The following is an 18,319-nucleotide window of genomic DNA, read 5'->3' on the forward strand; positions in this document are numbered from 1 at the left end:
GTGGGCCAGGCAATTCTCTGACATCACAAAGGAGAAAATGTTCAAATAGTTAGAGGATAAAATTCTACCATCAGCATCACGGGGTGTGAAACAAAAGGGTTTGAGTCTAACTTGGATTCAGAGTTGAATCTGTCTCTGTAGCTTAACAGTTCAACCAAGGAGGTTTTACCTCGTCTGGATGGCTGTAACACCCAGATTTTGAACAAAACTTGCCCAAAATAGCAGCAAACCTGTGAATATTGAGGCAGGAGTTGCAGTTTGTGATGGCAGAGACCACTGCTGCCTCACAATTTGCACTTTGCTCTGGTGCCGTTATTTTTGGTTGCTTTATTTGCAAATTAACTAGGCTTTTATTAAAGATTGTGTCTGCTCTGGGTAAAAAAATTTACCAGAGAAGTATTTTATTTCCAGATACAAATAATATTTCCGATGTGGTGTTGAAAAAAGGTGTCTGAGAACTTCAAAGCACCATTTCTCTATTAAGGGATGGAAGATGACAAATTAATCCTGGTGACGCCAGCTTGAGGGGAAGGGCTGTCACTTGCCATCAGCATTATCAAGTCAGCTTTTATAGATGTGTTTTCATTAGGAAATGTTAATCAGCCTAATGGGAAGTAAATAAAATCTCGGTGCCATCCCGACAGCTGTTTTGGGAAGAGCCGACGTTCACTCGGGCACTGGATGTGGCCGGAGGGATTCTGTGCTTGGGGAGCAGGGGGCTGGGCTGGGGGGGGGACCCCAGTATGGGGCAGAACGAGGCAGCAGTTCCTTCGGATCCAGGAATTCCCAGTGCGGGGCAGAACGAGGCAGCAGTTCCTTTGGCTCCGGGAATTCCCAGTGCGGGGCAGAACGAGGCAGCAGTTCCTTTGGCTCTGGGAATTCCCAGTGCGGGGCAGAACGAGGCAGCAGTTCCTTCGGATCCGGGAATTCCCAGTGCGGGGCAGAACGAGGCAGCAGTTCCTTCGGATCCAGGAATTCCCAGTGCGGGGCAGAACGAGGCAGCAGTTCCTTCGGATCCAGGAATTCCCAGTGCGGGGCAGAACGAGGCAGCAGTTCCTTTGGCTCTGGGAATTCCCAGTGCGGGGCAGAACGAGGCAGCAGTTCCTTCGGATCCAGGAATTCCCAGTGCGGGGCAGAACGAGGCAGCAGTTCCTTCGGATCCAGGAATTCCCAGTGCGGGGCAGAACGAGGCAGCAGTTCCTTTGGCTCCGGGAATTCCCAGTGCGGGGCAGAACGAGGCAGCAGTTCCTTTGGCTCTGGGAATTCCCAGTGCGGGGCAGAACGAGGCAGCAGTTCCTTCGGCTCTGGGAATTCCCAGTGCGGGGCAGAACGAGGCAGCAGTTCCTTTGGCTCCGGGAATTCCCAGTGCGGGGTAGAACGAGGCAGCAGCTCCTTTGGCTCTGGGAATTCCTTGGATTTGGGCTGAGACCTCCAGGAATGGGGCGTCTGCAGGGATGAGCTTCTCTGAGTGCTCAGGCTGATCACACTGGGGCTGGATCAGCCTGCGAACTCTTTGGCAGCCCTCCCCCCCCCCCCCCCCCCCCCCCCCCCCCCCCCCCCCCCCCCCCAGGCTTCAAAACCGCTGGGAAATCAATATTTTTGCTGGTTGGGTCCAGATAGTTGTATTTTCCTGGTTTGGTTTTTTTTTTTAAATGAGGAAGAGACAGGAGGTAGTCAATTTCTTTTCCTCGATATTATGGCTTAGTCTGGAGCAACAAATGCTCGAGTCGCGTTCGTTTTAAGCCCCCGTGTTCATTTAAAGGCGTTTCAATGTTAAGTTCGCTTTAAGGCGTTGATTTTAAGGTAAATTTGACGGTTTGATCTTTAATCCACGCCCCGTTTCCCTGGGAATAACGGGAGCGCGGCGGGAGCGACCGCCAGGGGGCGCCGGAGCCGCGGCGTGAGGGGCCCGCGATGGCGGCGGCGCCGGGAGCCGCTCGGGGCTTTGTGTCCCCGCGCCGGGACGTTCAAACGCCTCGGCCGCCAAAGTCGGCTGGAAATAAAAGATATATAAATACACAAATCTGGTCACCCTTGTCTTGTGAAGTGTTTCTCTGTGTGTTTTGTTCTGAACTTACTTCAGCTTCGCCCTTGCTCATGCTTTGCCCTTAGATTTACTTTACCCTTCCTGCCTGCCTGTAACTCTTACGGGCCATTAATAAATTACAAGGTTTAGTTTGGAAATAAACATTCCATGCCACCATTCTTTTCTTTTTTGGTGGCCGTTTTTGTTTGTGCAGACGTTTCTTCTGGTTTCCAGGTAATCTCTCAGCCCCATTCCCACAGCTGGCAAGTTCTGGTGTCATAAATCAGACTTCACATTGTTGTAAGAAGGGCCCCGTGTTAATTAGTAGGAGAAAAATAATCCAGTATCTGACATCTGTATAAGGTAGAAAGGCTTGAAATGAGCCGTATGAATTGGTGAAACAGGTATGAAGAAGCCTTCATCCTGGGGAGCAGTTGGCATCAGTAGGATTGGGCTGGAAATGGATCCAAATACTTGGATTTGTGTTTTCAGACTGATTAATTGAATTTCACACTTTACACGTTACAGTTAAAGATTTTTTTCCCGGTGTCCCTGAGGACTTAGGAGGTCTCTGTGCAGTTCCCCTCGTGCTTGGTGTCACTGCCACGCTGTTTGGTGGGCACAGACTTCGCCTTTTTGCCAATTTTTTGTGAAAATCGCACCAGCTTTGCGGGCTTTGGGGACTTTGAGACCGCTATTGCTCCATCAGGTTTCTTCAACCTGGATTGACAAATGTGTGAAGGAAAGAAAACCGATTTCCCAGTGACTTGTCTGCATCTATTTTTCCTCATTCTTGGAATCAAACGATGGGGTGAGGAGCTGTAGTCCAGGGTACGGCATTTGAGAAGCGCTATCATTAGCGCAGAGGAGTCGAATGATGTAATGCCAGTAAAAGTTCCAGGGAGGTTTTGATTTTAGCTGTGGTGTGTCATTCAGTAGGTGACTTGTAGAAAACCATAATCTCTTGCAGAACTTTTTGTGTGACTTTTAATTTTATAGCGGTTATTTTATGGCACTTTCTCTAAGTCTTCATTTGAAGTATATGCAGTAAGGCAGGTTACTTAAAACCTAGAGCAGAACTGCTGATTTTATGCAATAGTTGACAGCTGTTAAATTTTTTGGAGAGTACAATAAATGCAAGGCCAAGTTCAATATAGAGAAATTCTTCATTAAATGGCAGCAGGAGCATTGATACATCTCATCAAAATGTAAAAGAATTCAGGTTTTCAGTACTGATGATTCAGAATTAGTCCAGTAAAGTAATATTCTTTAATTCAAACTCTGATTGAAATCCTGGTGCAGGAAACAAGCTGGTGGTTTGGGGGTAAATTGCTTTTTTTCCCACGGTAGAACTGTGTGAGTAAGAGGCAGAATTGGTCTGTTTGATAGACTTGTGTGTGTTGTGCCTGGGAGACAAAGCGTTATAAACACATTTGTGGAGTGTCTAGCAAGCAAGTAGGAATTGTTTTCCCTTAAAAAAAGAAACAGAAGCGAAAAATTCTGGAAAGAAGAAAGCTTGAAAATTCCTTATTTTTCAAATCTCTGCCCTTCTCAGTAGAAATACCAGGAAAAGCAGAACAGAAATAAGTCATAAAGAAATGTTGTCATGCTGCAGCTCCTGGCAGAGCTGGTGGCAGAAGCTGAAAAGAGCAGTGACAATTTCTGCGGTTCTTTTTGAGCCACGGGACCTGAACAGCAGACTGACAGCTGCTAGCAGGGCTCAGCCCCGGGCTGTGTCCAGAGGGGAGGGTTTAACAACGAATGAAGTGAAATACTGCTTGGTGCTACCTGTTAGAGTGAGGATTCTTTAGCAGCTGCAAAATGATGCTGTAGAGGAGCTGACCACAAGGTTAGGCAAGGGCCAGGAAGGGCTTCAGCAGAGCATGGCCTCCACAAAGTGGCAGTTTATATTGGCTTTATTGCAGCAACACCCGTGCTTCCTTGTCTGTTTTATTTCTGAGTGTTCTGTCTAAAGCGTGCCTCGTTTGCTGCATTTTGGGGGATGCTCTGCCTTGCCCAGCGTATCTTTGTCTCTCTTCTTACTGCTATGCTTTTTGTTATGCTTCTATGCTTACGGTTTGGTCATTTACTCTCTGATTTTTCTTCTTAATTTTTTTATTGACAAATCTTAAAGCCCTCGTCTCCTGCTTTATGCCGTGTTCTGTACAGCTTCTCCAGCAAGCCCTCACGTACAGAGGGCAACATGAAATGTCTAAAGCTCAATTTTTTTTTTTCCAGTTATCCTAAATACGTCTTCCCTTGGTCATTGGTTTTAACAGTCCTTTGTGGATTTCTCTGAAAATTTGCTAGCAAAAAAATGGCTTTGCTGGCTTAATATTGATGAATGGGAGATTAAGAGCAAGCCCACAAGATGTGTTGTCTGAAGACAGAAAGGGAAGGGAAAATGCCCTTTCTGTAACTTCATTCTGTTCTGGGTGTGTTTAGGAACATTTATTAAAGCCAAGAGCCCGCTTTGCCCCCTTATAATGAAGAGATGCTTTTGTCTGAGCTATCAAACGTTTAAAACTGGTGTAATAAACATAATCCTTTTGTAACCTTCTCTGTTGTGTAACAAACACGTTTTCAACATCAAAGTTGATTATTAGCATAGCTGGTTCTTCAAAAGCCATTTCCGAAATGCATTGCAAATCGTTGCCTTTCAGCTAATCCGTATGCATATGCAAATCCCATTGAGCTGTTTGCTTCGCTGGGATTAGCATTGTGTATTCAGCCTTTAAAAGCCTCCCTGGATGCCTGGGGGTGGTGTGTGGAGTGAGGCACAGTGGTGGCATTCGCCTCGGAATTCCTACACCAGCAAACTTCCAGTGCTGCTGCAGAGTTTATAAGATGTGTTTTTTCTTTCTCATTCGCTATAAAGTAGAGAGTGTTTAATTGTATATAATTAATTTTGCAATTGAGGTTTGGTCTGATGAGGTGGTGAGTCCCTGGTGCTGCACAAGGCAACTTGTGCCCACCAAATCTGCAACTTCTGCCTCTTCCCTCCTGGAAAAAAAGTGTTTGCACCGATCACGTTGTGTGATTTTCATCAAATGTCAATGCAAAGTGAATTTTATCTGTAAACTCCTCGTTTCATTTCGTTTTTAGAGAGGATGGTGTCGGGTTGGTTGTTGGCCAGGCTCAAACATTAAGTTGCCTCTGTGAGCAACTTTATTTGTTGTCAGTCATAGAGGCTGCTGGTGGCTGGGCAGCCCCAAGTCAGGGTATTGGGCCAGCATAGCTGTGGGCATCAGGGCATCCCAAGTCCTTTGCCAAGGATAAAAGTATCCCTTGAAGCTTGTTGTCCTGTTTGTATGGTTACGTTATTGATGCCTCAATTCCTGGGGTAGTGTGGTCTTTAGTACAGACTGTTGTTCTCTGCATCAAACTTCCCTTTGTTTGCCTTAGTTGGTGGAGTTGTGTGTGAGCCAGAAGCAGCAAGGCCAGGTCCTGCCTGCTGCAGGATCTGGCCAATGTTTTGTGGAAAAGGGCAAATCCAGCACTTGTATTGTACAAGAGATGAGTCTGTAGAACATAGAGCCACTTTTTGAATAGCTTCTCTTTGTATATTCCTGTATATTTCTTTAGTTTGGTCTTTCCAGGGGTTACCAGTCTGGGGTCCACGTGGACTTGTTTCAGCAATGCATCCTGCATTTTGGTTAGGAAGTAAGCTAAAATCAGGAAGGAAAGTTAGTTGGCAGATGGATGGGACTGCATGGGCTGCCTCAGTTACGAAAATTAAATGTGACTCTTGCACACAGGGGCTCAACAGGTTTTGTTAAGGGATTAGGGAGACTGGGGGACTCTTCCACTTCTAGATGTGGCACCTGGGGACGTGGTTCGTGGTGGCCTTGGCAGTGCTGGGGTGATGGTTGGATGTGATGATTTTAGAGGGCTTTTCCAACCTAAATGATTCTTGATGGGTTCCCTAACAGTCTCCACGTGTGACTTCAGTTCATTATCTGCTGATAATTGCTCACAGTTTGCTGTTGTTTGGTTTGCTTTGATTTTTCTCCTCATTTTTGTTTTGGCTGCTGATTCATAGCCCTTGACCGAAGGTTTCCTGTAACTTCCAAAACTTCAAATTAAATTTTTGAGTAAATTGTAACTCTGATAGAAGACATTTTTTTGAGCATTATTTGGAACATATGTCATCTGTGACAAGTGCATTCCCTCAGGAACCTCTTTGGAGTGCTGGCTTATCACGTTTAGTTCAAGAATTATTCTAAAGCTGGTACATGACTAAAAATTGAATGGTTTTGTTAATAAATGTTGTGAATGCGTGTTCCTTGTGGTTTCAGCACAAGATCCTGCTGTGTCAGGCACCTTCTGCAGTGTCTCACCTTTGAAAAGGCTTTCAGAGTCACAGAACCAATTTTAAATTAAGGCAGAGGTTTGTTTTTCTTCAAGCTCTATCTGCACTTAATGAAGGAACGTTATTGGCAGATGCTGAAGAAATATTTTTTTCCATAGAAAATTGGATTTCAGGCATAAAACTTGTTAATGTTAATAAAGACAGGTCATTACTGGTCTCAAGTCAGATATGCAAACTCCAGGAGATGGAGTGCTGCTGGTGGCACTTCTGCTGGTGCTACTTTTGTGTGAAAAAAGCCCTCGTGGGGAGTAAATCAGCCGGAGTTGAGCGCACGTACAATCGTCTTGCTCCCATCATTTATGCCCCTCCTGATGGCTGATGCACTTGCTTGTGTCTTAGGGCTGGTAATTTACAGTCTCCCAGAAAGGTATGTTTAGATTTAAGCTGTGCAATAGTGTAACTAATGAGAAACAGAGGGAATTTATAGCACTTGGTGACTGATTGGCCGAGTACCTCGACATTAATTGAAATCTGAGGACTCCCAGCTGTCCTTCAGTTAAAAAAAAAAAAATTAAAAAGGAAAAAAACCCCTCTTTTTGGACAAGTGTGACTACTGCTTTGTAGCATTTTGGCAGTAGTTTTTGTGTTTGTGGAGAACGTGGTTGGGATGAAGAGGTGGGATCCCTCAATGAATGCAAGGTGTATTCCCTAACCCCCTGCAGGCACTGGTTGATCTGCACCCATGGCAGTATCACTCAGCTCCTGCTTTTCCAGTCTCAGTGTGACTTCAGTTGTCTTGCCCTAGGATTTTGGCTCCAGTTCCACGTGGAAGCTCGGCTGTAGAGTCAGCACTTTGTGCTGCTCTCTGCTGTTTGGCTGAGAGGCACTCAGGCCTAACTGTTGTGTGACAAATTATCTGGATAAATACTTGGCATTAATCTCTCGCTTAATAACGCTGTTTAACCGGTCATCTCCACGGAGAGCACGCAGCTTTCTCCTCTGCTGTCATCCTGTAAATGCACCATTCTTGCTGGAGCTTAGTCTTGTGAAAATGTCTAAATTTTCCCATTAAGTGCTTAAAAAGTAATAAAACTAAAGCCATTAGCCTTCACTCGTCAGATCCGTATCAAGAGAAATATTCTTGGGCGCCATAAATCTGATCAAGTGTTCGACATTTATATCATTCGACTTCATTCTCTGGAAATGGACCTTTGAAGGTAAATTGCATTAAGTAGGGCAGTTTAAATTTTTAATACAATCTTATTGTAACTGTTAGCAAATGATTAAAGTGCAAAGGGGGGGCTTATGTGTTTTGGGAGATTTATGTGAAATGCTCTATGATGCTTCTGCTCGGGCAGGGAACTGCTTTTGTGACAGCTGAATGTGCATAAACCCACAAACCCAAAGGAATTTTAGCCTGTAGTGGTGGAGGAGATGGCTTCCTATCTGCTGCTGGATTTGAGGAGGGTGTTTTGGGAGCAGGAGTTACTCCACCTGCACTGAAGCAGTGATGTTGGTAACACAGAGTTTAACTCTTTTTCCAACAGGCATTTGTGTGCCTGAGAGGTGGATTTTGATGGCTCAGTGGACAATGGAGCTCATGGGCTGAAGTGGTTTATTTAATTTTATTTAGGTCCTTGGTGGTTTGTTTTGAGGGAGGTTTTTCTCTAAAGTACAAGAACATTCTCTGGCTTGATTTTGGTGAGCAGCATAGATAGGTTGTGCTTCAGAAGTACTGATGTGTTTGTGCACTTTGTGTGTGTTGCTGTAATAAACCTGATGTCTCTCTGGTTTTTTTTCTGAGGAGAATACTCACATATTGAGGAATAATACCCATATTTAATGTGGAAAAAGTGCCATTTGTTCAAAGTGTTAGGTGAATATAACTTTTTTCTTAGATATCCCAAGAATCATGGCCCTTGTTTTGGGACCAGCTGTGCCCTGTCTGGATGTAGCTGTGTCATCTCAAGGTGTGGTTGCTGCTCTGACTTCAGACTTTGAGTTGTTAGGTAACAATTTTAATTCGTTTTGGCAGCTTAAAAAAGAAAACCATTGATTATTGTGGCTTTTTGGTGAGTTTTTTCTTCAAGTTGAGTTAATAGAACCATCTAGATGAGGCACGAGTTGAATTTGATTCACTAAATGTGCATAAGTTTATTTCTTTCTAGAGGGATGGATGCGTCTGAGATGCACTAGCATAACCAGCAGCTTTCTAGCACTTTGTGTCCTTTTTTGTGCTCCTTTAAGTGAGCTCATTGGGTGTGCATGAATCTTCAGAAAGCAGAAATGTTCTCATTTGATGCCCCAGAATGGGCTTTCCATGGAGCTGCTTCAAAATGGGAGTGTGAAATTTGTCGCTAAGGTGGTAAAATCCTTAAGTATCATATCATTTTCTGTTATTTAATCTGTCTTGATATGATTAAAAGGTGATTCTGTGTTTTGACGCAGAATTAAATATATACAATTATGTTATCCTTAAGAATGTTATTCTTAAAGGGTAATTAACAACTCAGTTGCTTCCTATATGGACATTTTACAAAGCACATCAATTTGACTACGTTCTCTTTGAATCTTTTCAGTTTGACTTTTTTTCTTGTTTCAATGTTTTTTAACCTTTGCATTTAAAATCATACCTCTGTGTGGGATGTAACAGGATTTATTACTTGATTCTGTCCTCATGGAGAGATCAGCAGAGCTCCATGAGGTACTGGTGAGGTAAATCCATGTGCAGAAGGCTTTACCTGTGTGTCTGGCACAATGTTTGCCTTAAATCCTCGAGCCACATGCTTCTACTTGCAGCACAGTTCAAGTAGTGAAGAAAACACAGGTTTGTTTTTTAAATTCCTTCAGATCCCAGATTGTTTCCAGTGGATTTATTGGCATATTTGCTTGCCTAGTCTTGGAAGGCAGTGATTTGCATGGAAGTTGGGAATAAGTGATGTGCAGTGTTAATTATAGTTACCTGTGGAGGAAAAAATATATGTTGGCATTGATTAAAGATATTTAATACTAAGCCTGATTTGCAGCTGTATTTTCATATCTTGTAAGACAAGGTATAAGAAGCAAAGATTTGTTAACCAAGCGCTTTGTCCTGTAAAACTTCCTAATGCTTTTGGTCCATTGCAGTACAGATTTATACTTTTTTGGTCGGTTTGACTTTTGTTTTCTGGTCGTGCTGTAGAGTGAAATTGAAGTTTCTCCCAGCAAGTTTCACCACAGGCTGTCAGAGCACGGAGTGGGTTTGTGCTCAGTGCAGAGCAAGAACTCCTCTCTGCAGGTGAGGCTTTGCAGTGGCACTGCTTCTTCAGGGCAGAGTAACTTAAGACATTTCTGGCTGCGTGTGGCCAGGAATTAGCTGGATAAATTGCCATTTCCAAACCCCAACATCACAGTTGTCCAGCACTCGTTTCTCTGTTACACCTGACACGTGCAATGCCGAGCTCTCCTTTTAAACAGAGGAGTGTAAAGGTTAAGCCTAGAAAATGGATTGAATTTAAAATAACAGGCACAATGGCCTTAATAGTGGCTACTTACATTAATGTTTCCCATTTGGAAGCGTTTGTGGTTAGGGCTTGCTCTGATAGTTATTACTGCCTCTCCTGCAATATGTAATTGTGGAATAAATTTACTTTTATTGAACTCATACTGTAAACATGGAATATTAAGCTAAAAGGCAGCTGCTGTAAAAATGGAAGCTGCTGTATATCTTAACTTTTCCACTTGTATTCTTTAAGGTAAAAGCAAATACTGTGTAACTCCCAGTTTTGCATTTCTTTTTTCCTTCCCAGTAGTTAAAACAGGTATTCACGAGTGTTTATCCCTGCTGTTGGTTTTCACCCAGCCATGAGCCTTCCAGCTTCAACTGAAATCCATTTTCTGTCCATAAGTGGAGGGAAATTTCCTGCGCTCCCATCTTCTGCACAAAGCGGCAGGTTTTAACTGAACCCGATGCTTACTCGGACACACAGTGGAGATAAATGCTCTTGAACAGGTTTTTATGAGAAACCAGTTGTGATTGAAATTAGTGGTAATTGGAGAAGAGAGTTTGCATCTCCTAAATATGCAGCACTCCTGTACTGTGATCACTGAGAAGAGAAATAACACCAGATGTTAAGGATCTTGTATGCTTGGAGTCTTCCCTTTTAATAATCCAGGCTTTCCTTGGTCGAAGCAAAGAGCACAGGAAAATCTGTGTTCCCTGCCTTTTGGGAATGAAAAGTGATCAGATTGTTGATACCTTTGGATGTTTTCTAGGATCCATCTTAGGAGCAGGGAGAGATCAGGTCTCAGCCTAGATGAGATTTGCCTCAGGTCATCTCTTGGGCGCTGCAGGGTGTTTCCAGTTTTCCAAGATGCGGAGCTGGTAAGACTCTCACCTTGTGCCTTGAACTTCTCCTAGGAAGTATTTTCCCCCCAGGACTCTGCCTTTCTTGTCCTTGTCCTTGGATGGAGCTGCGCTAATGAGGTCGAGGAGGAGCTGACGTGTGAACAGCCCTTTGAACCAGGGCAAGACAACTCTGTCAGTGCAGTTCCTCTGGCAACAGCATTCCTAATGGGGACGAGCTCCCAAACGGAGCACAAAGAGGAGTGGGTTCATTATGGAGGCACAGCTGTGGGTGTCGGGGAGAGGAGGTGCCCTGCTCGTCCTCCCATGAGGAGGTGCCCCTGCTCGTCAGCCCCCAGAGCAGAACGGGAGGGCTTTGCTCGGGGAAGACGAGCGTGCGGTCCCTTTTTCCATGCGCAGATGGAAAACGCGGTGGTTTGCGCGGAGATCCGCAGAGCTGGAGCCTGGAAACATCGCTGTGCAGCTCCGAGGCTGCCGGAGTGCCGAGCTCTCCTGCTCAGGGCTCCCTGCGAGCCATCCAGGCAGGGAGGGAGCGGGAGATGCTGAGGAATGAGTGGGTTTTGACTAACAAAAAGTAGCGTTTGAGATGAAAGTGGCAGGGGGTGGGAAGGTTAATTTTGTTGTGGTGCGCTAGGTCAGGCATGGAAGAAGAGGCATTCAAGCCAAGAGCTTTCCCTCCCAACTTGGTGCGGGAATTTCACATGCTTTTAATTATCAATGCCTTAAAGCAAAACACAACTCCCAGTCATTCTGGTTCGTGGAATTAAATTTAAATGTATAAAAAATGAGCGTCGGTCTCCCCCCAAGACCAAATATTTGCTAAATATCAATTCTCCTTGTTTACAGCTCTAAGTATCCATGGCATATCCCCCTTTATTTGCAGAAGAGGTCTTGACTTTGCACATAAATTTTGTTTAGCTTTTCATACTACTGATACATTACAATAAAATCTGTCCCAAATTTGATAGCTTAATGGAATCTGTAAAAGTACAGACAATTCAATTGATTTTTAAAAATAGTTGAAATGCTTCTCACTCTCTGGATTATTTTTGATACCTGCTATAGATTAAGTCAGTATTCATCTGTTTTAGAAATATTTTTCAGCAAGTATTAAATTCCGATATTGCGTTCAGAAGCAGCTTTGGAATGAGACAGAACCTGAAGGCTTGGGGCAGAAATATTTCTGCTTTCTTGAATTTTTAATTCTCTTTATAGAACGTCATTGTTCTGATGGAGTGAGCAGCTAAGACATTTGACGTGAAGAGTGGTCTATTTTGACCCTACCTGTGTCCAGTTTGGGACCCCCCCCCCCAGCATAAGAAGGATGTGGAGTTGCTGGAATGAGTCCAGAGGAGGCCATGGAGATGTTTCTGAGACTGGAGCCCCTCTGCTCTGGAGCCAGGCTGGGAGAGCTGGGGCTGTTCACTTGGAGAAGAGAAGGCTCCAGGGAGAGCTTAGAGCCCCCTCCAGGGCCTAGAGGGGCTCCAGGAGAGCTGGAGAGGGACTGGGGACAAGGCATGGAGGGACAGGACACAGGGAATGGCTTCCCAGTGCCAGAGGGCAGGGCTGGATGGGATCTTGGGAAGGAATTGTTCCCTGGGAGGGTGGGCAGGCCCTGGCACAGGGTGCCCAGAGCAGCTGGGGCTGCCCCTGGATCCCTGGCAGTGCCCAAGGCCAGGCTGGACATTGGGGCTGGGAGCAGCCTGGTTCTTCCCTCATGTTCAGGTTGTGCATTTGAGTCGGTGAGTTCAGACTGTCTTGAGTTTCTTTCCCCTGTTCCTTCCCCTTCCTTGCCCAGACTGTGCTGTGCGTGTTGATGTGATGCTACCAACACCCCTGTGTTCACATTGAAGGGAAGAGGTAAATATTTTCCTTGGCTAATTATCTCTCCCGTGTGGGAGCAGGAGCTTTTGCAGACGAGGTAGTTTTCATTCATGTGTGGTTTTTGTTCAGTTTTGGTCTTAATTTAGGTCTTTTCCACATACGATGAAGACAAATCCATGTGCATATGCTAAAATCTGACCTTTGGTTTGCTCTCTTCACTCACTAATGTGTTTTAAAATATTTTAATATATGGCTTCCCAGGCTCCAGATCAATAACCCAATGGGTCTGAAATGACAGAGTGCTACGATATTCCCCTTTAATTTAAACATGATTAGCTGATGAAGGTTATGATCAATATGCATGGGGAAGATAAATTAATTGATACCATCCTTTCAGGATGATAAGAAGCCTATTGGAGGTGGGATGTAACTAATGAAGCTGCTTCTTCATATATATGAACTATTCTTTATACAATGTATTCTCACTAAATCATGGTTATGCCATCATTCATTTGCATGAAAAACATAAGCCACAGACCAGTTTGTTATTAAAATTGCATTCATCTGAGAAGAAACTATGCTTACACCATTCCTGCCTGTGCTATAAGGTAGTGAGGGAAAACAATCTTGGAATTTACGTGATTATCTTTTTATGTTTTCTGAACAAGACAGCCTGGATTCTGTTGGCTTAATTCCATCAAGTTTCTGGGGTACTTCTTAAGGAGATGCCAATAATTGTCACTGGTTTTGGTGGAGGCTTTGCAGGTGACTGCAGGCTCCTTGGCACAAGTTTCATGAGGTGCTTCCCTTCAGGAAGAAAACTGCATGCAAGGAAGCTAAATTTAGTTTTTGATTAGCACTACGCAGATATCTGTTTCTAAAGACTGAAATTTTGATTAGTTTTTAATTTGTGACTCAAAAGGTAGCAACAAATTTTATTTTTATGTATTTGTGACATATAAAAAGAGCACTTTCCAAAGCCTTTAGCTGAATTAGCAGCAAGAACTCAAGCTCCAGTGTGTGATGGGATGAATTCCTGAAATAGTTTGACTTGTTTAAATTGAAAAATTGTAGAAGGGGTTTGGAAGTTGCTGCATTTCACATCAGTTCTGTTTGATTTTTTTTTATTATGGGTCTGCCAAGCTGTGTCTAGAGATGTTAATGACTCTGATCCCTGTATCCATTTGATAAATGCTGCTTTTCCTTCAGTGCTGAAGAAAATGTCTTAATAAATTGCAAAACAAATTAGGCATTTTTCCAGCTGTGCTGCTGCTGCTAAGGAATAAAAGCTAAAACTAGAAATCATGATACAGCTTCTTTCCATAAATAATTGCGCTGGGATGTGGTGTGTGGCACCACCAATCCGGGTATTCATTCTATGTCGGGAACCCTTTATCAGTTCCGATATTCCAATTATCTTTGGTTTGGGTTCCAAAATGGATTGCCCTGGTGCGATGGCTGGTAATTAAGGACAGTCCATCTTATTCCTTGGCAGCAGAGACTGGGTGTCTTCTGCCTGCCAGGAGAACATCCCAAAAAAGAATGGAAAATGTTTCCTACCATAAGCTTTGTTAGTGTGGTGGTGTAAGCACAGAGGGGACTTGGTACAGAATTCCTGCTCTTGCTTTTTGTAACTTTTTCCCCGAGTCCTCTGGTGCTCACCTGGTGGAGTGAGAGTTCTGGAGTCACATCCTCCATGTGGAGAACCGAGCTGGGGTCTCACATGGAACATCATGGAAAACCAGCATCATTTGTCTTCCGTGTAATACACTCAACTTTTGGAGCAGGCTTTGGTGGTGGAACCCTCTGTTTGTGTCTTGTTCATTCTGTGTTTTCCTGCCATGCCCTGCTTTCCACGTGTGCTCTGCCTTACCTGCCTGGATGTTTTGTTTCCCTTTAGTTGCCCAGAAGATTGTTTCCACCAAGAAGAAACAGCAGCTCTCAATTGGACCCTGCAAATCTCTGCCCAACTCTCCGAGCCACTCTTCCGTGTGTTCTGCCCAGGTTTCTGCCGTACATATCAGCCAGGTACAGATAAAATAAATGCTTGAAAGAGGAACTGATAAGCTGCTTTTCATCTGATGTATTTCATGCCATTTCAAGTGCTCTCTTTGCTGCTCGAGAGGTAGTTGCCATTTTCTTAATGCTGTCAGTGATCTGTAACTTGAAGCAATATCTGAATTTTTGTTTTTTTAGATTGGCTTGACTTCATTTCAGGAAACAAAATAGTAAAGCAGAATAATTTGGCTTTAAAGCCTGCTTGGATTGATAAGCCTGCTTTGATCATTCTCATTGGTACCCAGCAGCCTGCAGGTCTGAGTAGACCAGTCATGACAGTTGCAGGGTTTGCTGTGCTGTGGTTTAACATCCCCTTGCTGGGTTTTTGATGGTTACTGTCCCTCAGCTGTGCTGAGCTGGTGTATCCCAGTAGTTAGAGTGCTGGAATTTTCACTTGATGGTATTTTTAGAAGCATGTGGTGTCCATCAACTCAGGTTCAACCCACTACATATGGTTAATACCAAAATTTTCTGACTAGCACAAGTTTTACCTGTGTGTGTTGCACGCTCCCCTGTGTCTCCCTCGCGATGCCCTTCCTCAGTGTCTTTGTTTTCTAGTGTCAAGCGATAATCTCTGGGCATACCCCCAGTTGGGATGGATGTAAACTGAATGATATCAAATACCTACAGCCACTCTGGTGTGGTTTTCACTCTAAACTCAATAATATGCCAATGTCTTCTGAGGTTATTTTGCAATCTTGAGCCACGCATGTGAGGATCTGTTTTAACTCTGGACCTCTATCCCGCACCGAGTGCCTGGTTTTTGGCAGAAAGGAGTAACTTCTACCACTGGGTTATAACCCTAGAGATGCAGGTGCCAGTTTAGTCTTAAAAGTTCTTTGCTATGAGTTACTCTGCTTCAAGCTGAGTCCCGATACATCCTCAGACTGTGGCTGTGGTTTTTGCTGATGAGCCTAAAGAGAATGCTGGAGCTCAGACCCCCCTTTCTAAAGCAGGTGCTGAGTGAGGTGCATTGCTCTTCAGAAGAACCCTGGCACCTTGTGGTGAAGTACAAGTTCTCGTATGGGAGAGGTTTTCCTCTTTCTTGCCATGTGACATTGGCCACGTTTCCTCAGCCGCTCTGTCTCTGACCAGTTCGTGGCCATAAGACTTTGGAACTTGCTCTCTCTGAGGGCGTTTCTTGTTAATGAAGCTTCTTTTGATTAAGGGCATCAAATATCTGGGGGCTCACTGGTTTCCTACCCAAGCCTAGGAGGAAGGTCAACAGCAAACACCAAATTGTAGACCAGTACATCACCTATGCGGGTAAACTTCTTGCCAGTGATAAGAACTGTTTGGGAAAATCAAGGCAGGGTAGCTTTTGTGATAAGGCTCCCTAGATTCTGTTTCAATAAAAGTGAAATAATGTTCTTTACTGCCTTTGCTAGGTGTCATAATTACCTAAAAGGGCAGTTGCATCACCAGGCAAAGATGTCTCTCTTCTGAGACTGATGTCATGCCTAAAAGTAGAGGCCAGAAATCTGTTTCATGTCGTATCTCCTTTGTGCTACACTTGAAGGCAGTGTGACCTTGTTTAAGGGAAGGAAGCTGAATCCTTATCCCAGACTTAAAAGAACTTTGCAACTGCAATTCCAAGTTTAAGATGATCTGGGGCAAGATTTGCCATCTCTGATCTTGGCTGGAAGACTGGCTGGTGTCTTGCCCTTTGGAACATCTCTCTTGGCGTAATGATGTTTCTCTGAAGATTTCCTCCATGAATTGAACCCGTTATTGGTGCAGTGCCCTGCCACTTGCATTCTCCACAGGAGCAGAGGCCTTCAGAGGCAGTGGTTACACACAGCACTTCAGATCAAGTTGGATATTGTTCCATCTCTGGTTGGATCATCCTGGGGATCGAACTCCTGCAAACTCTCCAGATGACTCTGCAGTCCAAAGCTTAGGCTTTAGAGAAAGGAAAAAAAGAAGTATCAAGTGTCACCTTACCCATCCTAGTCCTTAGCATACCTTGGGGGGAATTCTAAGGCTTAGCACCATCCAGGGCTTTTGTGGTTTCAGTTTGCCAGGTTGGACAGGGCTTGGAGCAGTCTGGTCTAGTGGAAGGTGCCCATGGCAGGGAGTTGGAATAAGATCAGCCTTAAGGTCTCTTCCGAGCCAAACCATTTTGGGATTCTGTGAAAGACTTGTCTGTGTGTTTGGGTGTTTCTCTATCCTCTTGTCCAGGAGTCTGAGGTGGTAAATGCCTCAGTAAGATCCTCTTCCAGAAAATGCTCTCAGGAGTATCTATAGTTACGTATTTCCAGAGAGCTGTTCCACACAATAAGAAGCTTCCTATTCCAAAGACAAAATCCACTTGTCTTTGTAGTAGATGCTGCTTAATTTTCCTACTTAGTTTTTAGCGTGTATGTCAGTCAAGATGAGGGTTTTCCTTGAAAACCCTTGGTACCCAGAGTCAACAACCCTTGCAAATACTTCAGGTACCTCTGTTGGCTTTCAGGGCAGCACAGAATGCATGGAAAGAATTTCATTCTCAAATCCAAGAATTATCATTCACGACCATGATGGACAGAACTGTTGTGTACTCTGTCAACAAGAGGGATGGTGCAACATCACTTACATTCTGTCTGATGCATTCAGGTATTCCAGTCACAGCTCACTGTCTGGCTTTTTGGAACACTTCAAGAGGTAGACTGAGTTGTTTAGAGGAGAAGAAGTGTTGCTCAGTGGATTGAAGGCCTCTTATTGGCCACAGGGCATCTTGGAATAGTCTTTACTTTTTACAAGTACAGACCAGTCACTTCTGTATCTGTGTGCTCTGCATGTCTATCCCACCTTTCATTCCCCCTTTCTCCCATTCCTCGACAGTTTTCCTTGGCATGATATGCTTGTAGACCATGCTAAGTCTTATTTCAAAGTAGCGTGAGTTCCCTTTTCCCTCACAAAACCCCATAGGCATTGCTTTTCCCTCAATCCATCCCTGTGCTAGAGGAGTTGCTTGTCCTTCACGCCTGACATATCAGGAAGGCATTTTTAAGATACTATCTCAGAAGAATAGTGCCAATAAAAACAGTTCCAGAGGGCTCTTTGCTCTGCCCAGCCCCTGAAAGTGGAGATCATCTGGTTCCAAAACCCCTGAGGCTGCTCGGGTGGGTCCCACCTTTGGTCCTCAGTGCCTTCTGTGTGGGGGCTGCATTACCTGCGGAGTGGTTACCTGCAGCTGGGCCTGGGTGTGAGTTTGCACTGTTGTAAAAACAGCTGGAAAAGCCCTTGGCACAACAGAACAGCTGTAGTTGCTGTCTGTGTGGAAGACTCCAGGCCCCTCTCCAGAAAAACTGATGATGTGGAAATTCCAGCTAGGAATCCCCAGCAGTGTGAGCTTACTGGTGAACTCCAGTTTTGAAGGTAAAGATGGAAAGAATTGTTCTACCAATGACTGTAATTCCTTGCAATCTGTGTGTTTTCACACTAGCTGGCTTTCCTGGAAATCAGCTGTGAGAGGAGATTGAAATGGCGCCATGTTTCCATGTCTGCGTGGTCTACATGAATTCCACTGTGACAGAGGGACCTTAGACACCCTTTAGTGAGGAAATTTTCCTTGATATCCAATCTAAACCTCCCCTGGCCCAGCCTGAGGCCGTTCCCTCTCCTCCTGTCCCTGTTCCCTGGGAGCAGAGCCCGATTTCCCCCCGGCTGCCCCCTCCTGTCAGGGACTTGTGCAGAGCCACAAGGTCCCCCCTGAGCCTCCTTTGCTCCAGGCTCAGCCCCTTCCCAGCTCCCTCAGCCGCTCCTGGGGCTC

The 18,319-nt window shown here is 44.6% G+C and overlaps 2 protein-coding genes across 19 annotated transcripts in view; one reads left to right on the forward strand and one right to left on the reverse strand.

Annotated features, from left to right (window-relative positions):
• Positions 1-18,319, reverse strand: part of LOC116446882 — a 781,927-nt gene that overhangs the window by 256,681 nt on the left and 506,927 nt on the right. The gene's annotated exons all lie outside the window — the stretch shown is intronic.
• Positions 1-18,319, forward strand: part of AGAP1 (ArfGAP with GTPase domain, ankyrin repeat and PH domain 1) — a 315,634-nt gene that overhangs the window by 125,285 nt on the left and 172,030 nt on the right. For all 18 annotated transcript variants that reach the window (XM_032115311.1, XM_032115303.1, XM_032115304.1 and 15 more), the window contains one exon: positions 14,408-14,535. In XM_032115311.1, the coding sequence (XP_031971202.1) occupies positions 14,408-14,535 (128 nt within the window). The remainder of the gene's footprint in view (positions 1-14,407; positions 14,536-18,319) is intronic.

Source organism: Corvus moneduloides, chromosome 7 (assembly GCF_009650955.1).
Source record: "Corvus moneduloides isolate bCorMon1 chromosome 7, bCorMon1.pri, whole genome shotgun sequence".
In the NCBI taxonomy this organism is placed as follows: Eukaryota; Metazoa; Chordata; class Aves; order Passeriformes; family Corvidae; genus Corvus; species Corvus moneduloides.